At 35.2% G+C, this 13212-nt stretch overlaps 1 protein-coding gene across 4 annotated transcripts in view; it reads left to right on the top strand.

Annotated features, from left to right (window-relative positions):
• Positions 1 to 13212, top strand: part of NALCN (sodium leak channel, non-selective) — a gene marked incomplete at both ends in the record, with an annotated part of 280034 nt that overhangs the window by 239442 nt on the left and 27380 nt on the right. For all 4 annotated transcript variants that reach the window (XM_082859218.1, XM_082859217.1, XM_082859216.1 and 1 more), the window contains 2 exons: positions 1399 to 1503; positions 4541 to 4647. In XM_082859218.1, coding sequence (XP_082715344.1) covers positions 1399 to 1503; positions 4541 to 4647 — 212 coding nt within the window. The remainder of the gene's footprint in view (positions 1 to 1398; positions 1504 to 4540; positions 4648 to 13212) is intronic.

Here is a 13212-nt window from a genome sequence, read left to right as displayed (position 1 = left end):
TGCTAATACTTTTTTAAATTTTTATTTTATTGTAGTTGATTTACAATGTTGTGTTAGTATCCTGCTAATACTTTGTTAAAGCTCTGTATAAAATTCCATATTTTGGGGACTTCCCTGGTGGCACAGTGGTTAAGAATCCGCCTGCCAACACAGGGGACACGGGTTCGAGCCCTGGTCCAGGAAGATCCCGCATGCCACGGAGCAACTAAGCCCATGTGCCACAACTACTGAGCCTGCGCTCTAGAGCCCGCAAGCCACAACTACTCAGCCCGTGTGCCACAACTAATGAAGCCCACGTGCCTAGAGCCCATGCTCCGCAACAAGAGAAGCCACCGCAATGAGAAGCCTGCACACCACAATGAAGAGTAGCCCCCACTCGCCGCAACTAGAGAAAGCCCGTGCACAGCAGCAAAGACCCAATGCAGCCAAAAATAAATAAATTTATAAAATTCCATATTTTTTTGCACTGAAGCCATAACACTGTGGCTTTTCCCACAGCTGGAATTGAGGGAAAACAGAATAGCACCTGACAATGAATGTGTATGCATCTTTGAGCCCTGATAGAATTCAGAAGATGATTTATTTGAGCCTTGCTTCAGAGGATGTTTCTATGTAATTTTAGTATCTTTAAGGGATATATTTAGATTATTCAACCAGTAGAGATCAATCGTTTGTTCAGTATTTTGGCCACTTTTCTCTGCTGAGACCAAAACAGTCATCCAGCAGAGGGAGTACAAGGCAATTACCAGATTTGCTTCTCAAGACTCTGATCTCACACCCTCTGTGTGTGACACTTTGATACGCCCTGAGCCCTCATGCTTGCAAGAAAGCAAAGCCACTATCCCCCTTACGGAGGCTCTGCTAACAGACACATGAATCCATTTTGAGAAAATTTGGGAAAGAGAATTATTTCAACATTTTTCTTTTGTTCCATTAAATAAAACAAAGCAAAGTGTTGATTTCAAAATCAGAAAAGTCCAAGTCATGTCAAAAACACCTTAGCCAGGGCTTCCCTGGTGGCGCAGTGGTTGAGAGTCTGCCTGCCGATGCAGGGGACACGGGTTCGTGCCCCGGTCCGGGAGGATCCCACATGTCGTGGAGCGGCTGCCTGCGCGTCCAGAGCCTGTGCTCCGCAACAGGAGAGGCCACAACAGTGAGAGGCCCGCGTACCGCAAAAAAAAAAAAAAAAATTCAAAACCTGTTGTTAATTTCCTTCTTTTAACATTCCAGCTAGGCTAATTGAATGACCTGCGGGGGAGAAGTTAAAAAGTAGCATCCAAACACTGTGAATTTCATACGATGTTATCTTAAAAGTCCTGTTCATAATCACTGCTCAAACCAAACCTACTGTTTATAATTTTTTACCAAGAGATTTGCTGTCTCACCCATTTCTTTCAGGTCTCCATTCTTTTGCTGACATTAATGCTTGTTTTTGCAAGCTTTGGAGTTCAGCTCTTTGCTGGAAAACTGGCCAAGTGCAATGATCCCAACATTATTAGAAGGGTAAGATATCCTTTCTGTCTTTTGGGATGAAAATCAAGAACATTTACCATCCCTGGGTAGCCATGTGCTGAGGCTGCTTTGAGAACAGAACTCTAAGAATACTCTTCCCATGGACTCCCTCTGCTTAAAGCAGGCAGTGTGTCTCTTCTGGCTGGTAAAGGTTTATAAGATTAAAACACATCTCAGACAGTCCTGTTCCTCCCTCCTATTCCAAGGTCAAGCCACTGTTGACATCTTCCATATAGTCACCCAAGATTCCATGTGCAAATTTTCCCTTTAGGTCTTCCCTAACGTAATCCTGCCTCTGCTGTGACCTGAGACTCATATCAGCAAACAGCTCCCCCAAAATACAAAGGGCAGAGTTTGACTTCCACACCCCTTCATATGACTTATCCACTCCACATTCCTGTTAGGAAGTCAGGGCCTTGCATTAGCTCTTAGCTGCCCAGAATCTCCCCCATGAAGACAACTAAGATTCAAGCTTGAACCAAGCTTCAATACTTTCGATTCTACTTTTTTTTTTTTTTTTTTTTGGCCGCACTGCATGGCTTGTGGGATCTTAGTTCCCAGACCGGGGATTGAACCCAGGCCCCGGAAGTGAAAGTGCCAAGTCCTAACCACTGGACCGCCAGGGAAGTCCCTCTACTCTTTTCTTTCTCTTTCTTTGGCTGGTGTTATAAGAGGAGGCTAGCTTCTGGAACAGCCTCAATATGTCAGTAGCTGAATGTAATGAAATGAATATATTTATTGCATGTTGAATAATTCGGGCAGCTCTCCTCCAAATGACCACCCAGTGGCTCATGCCTCCTCTGTCCTGTGTCCCTAGCCTTTGCTGTCTTCAGAGTCTTCTCTGTTTAGCTGGCAGTTAGGAACAGAAAACCATCTCTCTCTCAGAGGACTACAGGCAGAGCCTAGAAGCAACACATCTGTCTTCATCCCACATTCCACTGGCAAGAGCGTGGCCTCACCAGACAGATGTGAGACCGTGATGTGTAGTTTCGTGGTGTATTTTGCAGAAAAGGGGGCGGGGTTTGTTTAATAATTAGCCAATCTCTGCTGCATCGCCCACTGTCCCATTCTCTTAGAATCCTGCCCGATGTTACAAGTAGGTTAATGGAGTGAACCCAGTTCTGCTGATGTATAAACTAGCAAGAGTATTTCCTCTTCCACCCAGGTAAAATAATGCTTAAGTCTCATTAAAATGCATGTTTCCAAAAGGGCTGAACTAAAACACTTACTCCCATATTTCCAGCAAACATGGCTGTCTAATATAAATTTTATACTACTATGACATTGCTACATTTTGAGGCTTCTAATTACAAAGCTTAGTAGCTCTCGAATTTTTAGAAAATACAGGTAACATCTTTGTCCAGTCAAAATACATTATCAGTCATGTTAGTAATGAGATTTTTCAGGAAGAGGCAGAGCAGAAGAGACAAACTTAGGATGGGCAGACCTTACGCTATTTCACAAGGTATCGCCCGGGTCGCTGCTTCCTTTAACTCCCCTTCCCAGAGGTTCCAGGAATTTTGATAAACCTGACAAGACATGCAGGGAACATGGTATAAAGGTCATGGTGTACCAGATGAGCTAAATGAAGGCAGTAATAATGAGCTGACGCATTAGTCCACAAGCTTATGTAAGGAAAGAAGGGTTATTTTAGGTCCACCCCAAACAGAGGCCAGAAAGATAATAACAACGTTTCAAGATGAAGCCTCGTAAGAGTAGTGGATGACTCAGGGGAGTAATAATGGCCTAAGAGCCTTGAGATTGTACACCATCTGCTCATACCCAGCCCAAGCTAAAGAGTAGTGACTTGTATAGGGGACAGAGGGCACACGGTGGACGGACAGACATACAGATACCATGAGGCATTTATTCTTTTCCACAGGACAGTGAGGTCTGTGTGGGAAGCTCGTAAGGAAAGTCTAAGAAAACTTAGCCATCAAAAGAGCATCAGGAACAAGCAGAATAATTGCAAAACAAATTGGCATAGTGAGAAGTAGCCCATGTCTTTGTATTTGGACGAATTCTTTTCTAGTCCTAACATAAGAGGCCAAAGCCAAGTGTGTCATGTGGATGAAGGGGATACTTCAGTTTACCTTTATAAAAGAAGAGACAAACCCAAGGAAAAGGGGAAACTAGATACCCCAGCATTTGGCACAGCTCACATTTAAAGGCCATGAAGCTTGAGTTGTTGGTGCCATGTCTCCAGATGGAATCATATAATATGTGGTGTTGGATGGATGGCTTTTTCACTTAGCATAATATCTTCAAGGTTCATCCATGTTGTAGCATGTGTCAGTACTTCATTATTTTTATGGCTGAATAATATTCCACAGTATGGATAGACCACATTTTGTTTGTGTATTTGTTGATTGATGGGCATTTGAATTGTTTCCACCTTTGAGCTATTGTAAATAATGCTATTTATAATAATAATGATATAAACATTCATGTACAAATTTCCATGTGAATATATGTTTCATTTCTCTTGGGTAGATACCTAGGAGAAGAATTGCTGTGTCCTGTGGTAACTCTTTAATTATTTAAGGACCTGCCACCCTATTTTCCAAAGTGGCTGCGCCATTTTCCATTCCCACCAGCAGTGTATGAGGATTCTAGTATGAGGATTAAGATGTGTGCACATCCTCGTCAGAGTTTGCTATTTGACTTCTTGATTAAAGCCTTCTTAGTGAGTGGGAAATGGTATCCCATTGTGGTTTTGACTTGCATTTCCCTGATGACTAATGATTCTGAGCACCTTTTCACGTGCTCATTGGCTATTTGTATCTCTCCCTTGGAGGCATGTCAGTTCATATCCTTTGCCCACTCACTAACATTTTCAACATCAACTTTCACCTGCTTATCTCTGAAGTCTTTGTTACTATTTGCTGAGTAGCTATGCACATGTCTGCTGTTATATAAAAGACCTCTGTCATTCTATGTAAAAAATGTTTCTTATCGTTTATCTTTTCTGACTTCATTTTCTGACCAGGTTCTTTTCCTCCTCCTTTTATTTTTTTTCCTGTTTTAGGAAGACTGTAATGGAATATTCAGAATTAATGTAAGTGTGTCCAAGAACTTAAATTTAAAATTAAGACCTGGAGAGAAAAAACCTGGATTTTGGGTGCCACGTGTTTGGTAAGCATATCAGAAAAATATCATGAAAAATGCTGTATTTGTCAGTATAAGGGGCTTTTCCCCAGTTTTATTGAGAAATAGTTGCCATACATCACTGTATAAATTTAAGGCAAACAGCATGATGGTTCAATTTACATATATTGTAAAATGATTATCACAATAGGTTTAGTTAACATCCATCACCTCATATAGATCCAGCTGAAAGAAAAGAAATTCTCCTCATGATGAGAACTCTTACTGTTCTCTTAACAGCTTTCCTGTGTATCACACAGCAGTGTTAACTATAGTCCCTACGTTGTACATTACATCCCTAGTATTTATTTGTCTTATAACTGGAAGTTTGTACCTTTGACCACCTTTCTCCACTTCCTCTCCTCCCCCCACCTCTGGTAAAAACAAATCTGATCTCTTTTTCTATGAGTTTAGTCGGAGGGGTTTTGCTTTTGTTTTTGTTTTGTTTTGTTTTCTTAGATTACACAAGTGAGATTATACAGTATTCATCTTTCTCTGTCTGACTTATTCACTTGCATAATGTGCCTTCGTGGTCCATCCATGTTCTATATAAGTATATATAGTATAAGGTTTTAAAGCAGTATAATATGGCATGAAACTAAAAGTAGTTCTGCTAGAATTACTTAAAATAATTTTAAGTAATGCCAGGCAAAGCACTGAATTACAATAGGATGCAAAAATAAAAGAAACAGGGCTTCCCTGGTGGCGCAGTGGTTGAGAGTCTGCCTGCCGATGCAGGGGACACGGGTTCGTGCCCCAGTCCGGGAAGATCCCACATGCCATGGAGCAGCTGGGTCCGTGAGCCATGGCCGCTGAGCCTGCACATCCGGAGCCTATGTTCCGCAACGGGAGAGGCCACAACAGTGAGAGGCCCACGTACCGCAAAAACAAAAACAAAATAAATAAATAAAAGAAATAAGATAAATAAGAGAGGAAGCGGTACACTGAGTCCCAGGGTTGCTTCATGAAACTAATGAAATATCACTGCAGTATTTTTCTAATACTTTAAAAATTAGTGAGGCTTATAATAATATAAAATATAAATATAATTTATAATATATATTTAATATATATTTTATATATATAATTATATATATTATATATATTAAATATATATTATATATATAATTATATATAATATATATATTAAATATATATTATATATAATATAGAAACATAATATATATTAATATATAATATAATATATAATATATAATATATGTCATATATTATATATAATATTGTATATAATATATATTATAATATATAAAATATATATATATTATATATTATATAATATATATATTATATATAATAATATATATAATATATATGTATATATAATAATATATATAATAATATATATAATATATATAATATATATTAATATATATTATATATAAATATATTATGTAATATATATTATATATAATATATAATATAATAATATATAATAATATATATCGATATATAATATTAACATAATATATATAATATGTATAATATATATTAAATATATAATATATTAATATAACATATTAATATATAATATATATGTTATATATAATATATACTATTATATATTAATATTATATATTATATAATATATATTATATATTATAATATATTATATATATGATATATAATAATGAAATATCACTACAGTGTTTTTCTAATACTTTAAAGTATGTATCTGGACTCACATAGCTTTAAAAATTAGTGAGGCTTATAATAATATAAAATATAAATATAATTTATAATATATATTTAATATATATTATTTATATATAATTATATATAATATATATAAAATATATATTATATATATAATTATATATATTATATATTAAATATATATTATATATAATATATAATATAGAAACATAATAGATATTAATATATAATATAATATATAATATATGTCATATATTATATATAATATTGTATATAATATATATTTATAATTATATATAATATATATATTATATATTATATATTATATAATATATAAAATATATATATTATATATAATAATATATATTTATATATATTATAATATATATTATATATGTATATATAATAATATATATAATATATATAATAATAATATATAATAATATATAATATATATTAATATATTATATATAAATATATTATATATAATATATAATATAATAATATATAATAATATATATCGATATATAATATTAACATAATATATATAATATGTATAATATATATTAAATATTATATAATATATTAATATAACATAATATATAATATATGTTATATATAATATATACTATTATATATTAATAGTATATATTATATTATATAATATATATTATATATTATAATATATTATATATATGATATATAATAATGAAATATCACTACAGTATTTTTCTAATACTTTAAAGTATGTATCTGGACTCACATAGCTTTAAAAATTAGTGAGGCTTATAATAATATAAAATATAAATATAATTTATATATTATATATAATATATAATATAATATATTAATATATTATATATAATATATTATAATATATATTATATATTATAATATAGATATTGACTTACTTCACTTAGTATGATAATCTCTAGGTCCATTCATATTAATATATAATAATATATAATAATGTAATATTAATACATAATAATATATATAATTATATATTATATATAACATATTATATATTATATAAAACATATTATATATTATATTAATAGATTATATTAAATTAATATATAATATATATAATATTATATATTATATTAAAAAATTATATAATATATTATACATATTATATATTATATTATGTTAATATTATATATTATATATTATACTATAGATATATATTATATATTATAATATATAATATATACAATATTATATATAATATATGTCATATATTGTATATATTGTATATATTATATATTATAATATATAATATAAGACAAATATCATATATTGCTTATATGTGGAATCTAAAAAAAAATTGATACAAATGAGCTTACTTAAAAATCAGAAAAAGGCTCCCAGATATAGAAAACAAACTTATGGTTACCAAAGGGGAAAGGGGATGGGGGGGATAAATTAGGAGTATGGGATTAGCAGATACAAACTACTACATATAAAATAGATAAAAAATAAAATCCTACTGTATAGCACAGATAACTACATTCAATATCCTGTAATAAACCATAATGGAAAAGAATCTGAAAAAGAATTTATATATGTATACATATATTTGTGTGTATATATATGTATATTATAGCTGAAGCATGTATGTGTGTGTGTGTGTGTGTGTGTATATATATATATACCTGAAACTAACACAACATTGTAACTCAATTATACTTCAATAAAAATAAAAATTTTTTAGAATAAAAATTAGTGAGGCTTAAAAGAAAAAAGATTTTCTATCAATTTTAAATCAAATCTCAATTCAGCTTTTAAACCAATATTTTAAAAGTTTAACAATTTTAATCAAATTAAAACTAAACTCATACTGGCTTTATGTCTTTAAGGAAGACCTGATGTCCTCATAACAGTTGTAGAGAAGCCTAAATCATAAAACTATTTCAATTTTAAAACCCATTTACATTGAAGGATTTTGTTGTTGAACTCCTGGAAGGGAATAATCAGTAACACAATTGATTTTATCTAACTGCCTCTTTAAAAAAATTTTTTAAAATAAGTTTTCAAAGCATTTTACATCAAAGCCAGAAGTATCTGGTACCTTCTTTCTCAACCATTTCCCTAATGACTATGAATGAAATCTCTCAATCTGCTTCACTGATGCAGTGTTCCATCAACTTCATTTGTCCTTTTAAATCATTATCTGTTTTCTTTTTATTTCATTTTTACCTCTTAGAATAATGAGTGAACCACAGTAACTGCTCTGCTTTTGTCACAATTGATGTTCTCTACTAAATGTCAAAACTCTTTAAAAGGAATAGCATTTCACCCAGTTGTACCCTTAGGACTCATTCTTACCTGCTTTGGCATTTCTCTAATATGAAATTCACTTTCATAAACAATTCAATACAATTTATATTGGTTTTCTTTTAATACCAAAGAACTGTGGAAAAAAGATTAATTTTGGATGTGAGGCTTGAGCATGGGTAGAGAAGTATATAACACATGGGAATATCTTTATCCCAGTGTTAACTAGAAAAGCAGTCTAATTTATATTACAATAAAAAATTAAAGAAGCATAAAATGTTTATTTTGTTGTGAGAGTAAAACTCGTTATTATACTGTAAATACTTTACTTATATCAGGACATCAGTTTTTTTTTTTCCAAAATTTTTTGGAATTTTGTCTAAAGTCTCAAAGTTGAGGCCAAGGGGAGATTAAAGTATCTTGACATTCTAAAGAGGCCAACTAAACCAATCCCATCAGAACTTACTAAAACATCATCCATCACCCAGCTCCTGTAAAAGAAAGCACTGCCTTCAAAGATAACATCATGGTAGTGAATGAAGTCAAGAGCAGAGAGTGCTGTGGCATCACGCCACCTTCCCTGTGGGGAAAGGTGGACGGCGCTTCTCCTACTCCTACGAGGACCCCTGGAAGGACCAGTTGATATCAGAGTTTGACAAGGCAAGAAGAGAGGCTCTTGTGGGCAAGCTGCTCGTCACCATCTGGGAAGACGGGGTGATCTGCTGCTTCTGGAGGGCCACATCATCCCTGCCAAGGGCCTTCTGACCTGAGCCTTCTTGTTGGAACCCTGCTGCAAAGGGCTGTGTGCTGCGGACAGGGTGCCCCTATGGGAAGAAGCTGTGGGAACGTTTCCAGGAGTTGGAGCTGAGAATCACCCAGAGGCTACACTCAGAGCAGGAAGAGCACACTGGGGCATCCTCATGCTGGGGAGTGTAGTCATAGAAAATGTGAGGTACAGTAAAGCCGACAGATCGAGAGCACTACCACTGAAAAGACAGTTTGCTACTCATCGTTCCCAAGAGGAGGGGGCATGCCACTCCCCGGGGGGCCACCTGGGGAAGCACCAGTGTGGGTCAGCAGGCAGAGAGGTGGGGAGAGCTGGGGCCAAGAGCCTTTACTGTGGTTTCCCTGGGAAGGAACGGGTGAGGCAGGGCAAGCAGGCCTAGGGATGGCTAGTTTGAATAATTGTAATGGGCTCTAGAGCATAGAGGCCATCCATTGTGGTCTGGTACCTGGCACTGGGGTGACTCGGGCAGGTGGATGGTGGCCCAGAGTGTGACAGCCTGATAGAGGAGGTGATTGGTGGTGGGGGAGGGGGTGGACTCTGAGTTAGTTGGTTTGTATTTGAAAAGCACACCCTGAAAAGGGCTCATCTCAAGGTTCGGGGGAGGACGACGGAGGCACGAGGCCAGGAAGAGTGACTCAGGCATCTTACCGGGTGTCTGGAACAAAGTGCGTCCAGCGTCTGTATGTGGGAAAAATGCTCAAGTGCCAAATTCACAGAAGCTAGAAACACTGTTCAAACATGGAGTGCTTCTTGGGAACACCTAAATGAGCTCCGTGAAGGAACAACGGCTGCTGTGAGGAGACCGCCAATGGCCACAGTCCAGCGGAGTCAGACACACAAGATGTGATGTCTCTGACCCCAGCTGCATCCCACCCCTTCTTGTAAGACCCAGGCAGTCACCAAGAGGAGGAGTGGGCCAGAGTGGCTGACACTCTTTTTCCCTCCTCAGACCACGGGTCAGGCTTGAGCTGCTGAGGGTGAGATCCTGGTACAGGTTTGAATGCAGTGGGCATTTTAGAATGAGGCTGACTATATACCGAAAAGCTCTGGGCTTTCCCCAAGGTGTCAGGAAGCAAGTAGGATGCACTGGAAGGTAGCATTAGGAGGAGAGTAAGCTGTTTCCGGTTGGACCCTACAGCATTCAACCTGTTCCATAAAACCAGCTCTCTAAGATTTTAAAATCAACTAACTGAAATGTAATGTTTTATGTAAGCTATTATTAAGGACTTCAAGTTCAATGACATTTTAAAAGCACAAGCAAACAGAGGGACATCACTTGAATGTTATCACAATAGCTTTTCCCATTTGTTCAGAATATTGTGACTTGGGTTAGTTTTAGTGAAATATAAATCTTTCATCAAATAAATGTCAACTGTAACCATGATAATTTTCACGTTTTGTTTCTCTAATAATCTCGTCAAGGGTTAGCAGCTGAAATTTTTGTAATTTTATATTGGCTAATTTATGATTAAGAAAATAACTTATATCTGGGAATTAGCCTAGAGGAATGCTATGATAATTATAATTAGGACATAAATATGCACTAGCTAATTCAGGAGACAGTCTGGCTTCTGCATTCTCTCTTCAGATGAATACATTCATTCTCCTCCAAATCACTCAGACTTGATGAGATAAAATTACCTTGGTAAAAAGGATTCAACATATCATATATTATAAGTATTGTGTGTTTTGTCTTGAGCAGAGGTCTGGGATTTAGGAAAAGGAAATGCATGGGAGAGAAATCAACAAAGCATTCAGTTTTACAATAAATATATTTACTAAGTGTTTACTCTTCGCCAGGAGTTATGCTGTCACTGGGAACAAGCTATGGCCTCTGACCCCTAAGAGCTAGAAGTCCAATGGAGAACAGAAAATAAAATTTAAAATAATTTAATACAATATGCTGAAGTTTTAATGCTACATAAATAAGCCCCTAAACTCACCTGAAGTTCACCAGAAACTTACCTCTAGGTAATTTCAAATTACACTGCGATACATTCTAGGCAGAAAGAGATCAGATTTTTTTTGTCGAGTCTAAGGCTCAAACAATTTGGGTACACTCTAAGAAAAAGAATATAAAGCTACTTTGCTTTTTTAAGTTTAACAGAAACATATGACTATGTGAACTCACTCCTGGGCCCCTTCCTGAGTCTTGGAAGGGACCTGTGTCAGGGAGGGGCCCTGAGGCTTACCTTTAAGTTTCTTTTGCTCCATAATGTATCACCCTCTGATTCTAGGGTACGGAGAGGCAAAGGGTTCAGTGGTACACGCAGGACAGAGGCTGCTAATCCAAACAATGACTGGACCAGGGAGAAGGACCTAGAGGAGAAGACACCCAGTTAACTCTTGAAGGGTGAATAGGAATTAGGCAGGTGAAAGGGGGAGGAGCCATGGGCAGGTGAGAGTGAGGGGCGAGGCAGAGGTAAGATTGTTGCAGGCTGTGGAAACTCAAATTGCTGTTACCAAAGAGCGAGGCAAAAAGCAGTCTGCATTCCAGGAAGTACTAGTTTCTGATTTCTTTAGATGGCAGAGCTGTGTAAGATACAGGGTACCATTTTGGCCCATGTTATCCCCTGCATTTCCACATCCCAGGACAGAGGCTAGATTCCTCTCCTCCATGGCACCCCCATCTTCCCAGAGGAGAAGCAGCTCTCCTTATCATGACCTGGGGTCCCTGGAGCACTTGTCACTGGGAGGTAGAAAACTCAGATTGTGAGGTCAGAACTGATTCATTTTTCTGAATTGGATAGACAATGTTGTAATCTTTTAAAAATTAACCAGAAAAGATAATATTTAAATAGCCTTCCAGATCAAGGGAGGACAACAGGAAAAATGACAGTAATGGACTGTGTTTGGGATTTGTTGAAGTCCTCTGTAGTTATTGGTAAAGTTTCAAACTTTCCAATTTTAGTATCATGAACAAAGCATAAACATATCCAATATGATTAAAACTGAGACTTTTAATGTGGTATATTCTTCCAGCAATTTAAGTCTATGATTCTCCATTTTACTTTTCTTGCTTTAGCCTGAAAGTGTATTTTAACATATTCTAACTTCTAAAGGATGTGGAACATGAGAATAGTTTGGGTTGCTGCAAATTCAGCTAAAAAAAGCACTTTTACATAAAGAAAATGGATGGGTAAGAAAGTTCAACATCAGATCTGAGAGCTGACTCACTTGGTTTAAAAAAAAAAATCCTTATTCAAGAAAATTGTGGCATCTGTAGAATCCTTACAGAGTCTGTCTGCTGTAAAATATATTAAATTTAATTGAAACCCCCAAAAGGAAAGATTGTTGGAAAAATACAAGAGAATATGCTTGTCTTTCATACTTAAAAAATATAAATCAGAATCCCTAAATATTAATTTCTGAGTGGGGCTTTTTTACTGTATAGAAAACATTTCTGCCAATCAGCTTTAAACCTTTAAAAATAAGTCAGTCTCAGTTTTATGTTTTCTTATTAGATTCCCACATATTTAGTGTTAAAAAAAGAAAACTTATAAAAGTATATCTCGTGATAGTCTCTAGTTCTGAAAACCATAAAAGGTGGTAGAAGAATACTGAACTGGATCCCCCTAGAATGTTGCTTCCTGTGAAGGTGAACTTTTGATAAATGTGCTAGCAAGAAAAAAAATTATCAAAATATAATTCAGCTAGGCTTCAGTAGGCCTACTCTAGTCAATAATCCTGAGCTCAGGTCATCAAATTCAGTAAATGTGTTGATAGTCATGATTTTTCCAGCATGTGGTTGTCTAAATCTTTTAATTATTTAAAATAGCCTCAGAAAAGGGGGATTAAAAAAAAAACACTGA

This window comes from Leucopleurus acutus (genome assembly GCF_964270905.1).
Source record: "Leucopleurus acutus genome assembly, chromosome: 18".
Classification (NCBI taxonomy): Eukaryota; Metazoa; Chordata; class Mammalia; order Artiodactyla; family Delphinidae; genus Leucopleurus; species Leucopleurus acutus.
Note: the sequence above shows the minus strand (reverse complement) of the source record. Positions and strands in the feature narration are given on the sequence as shown.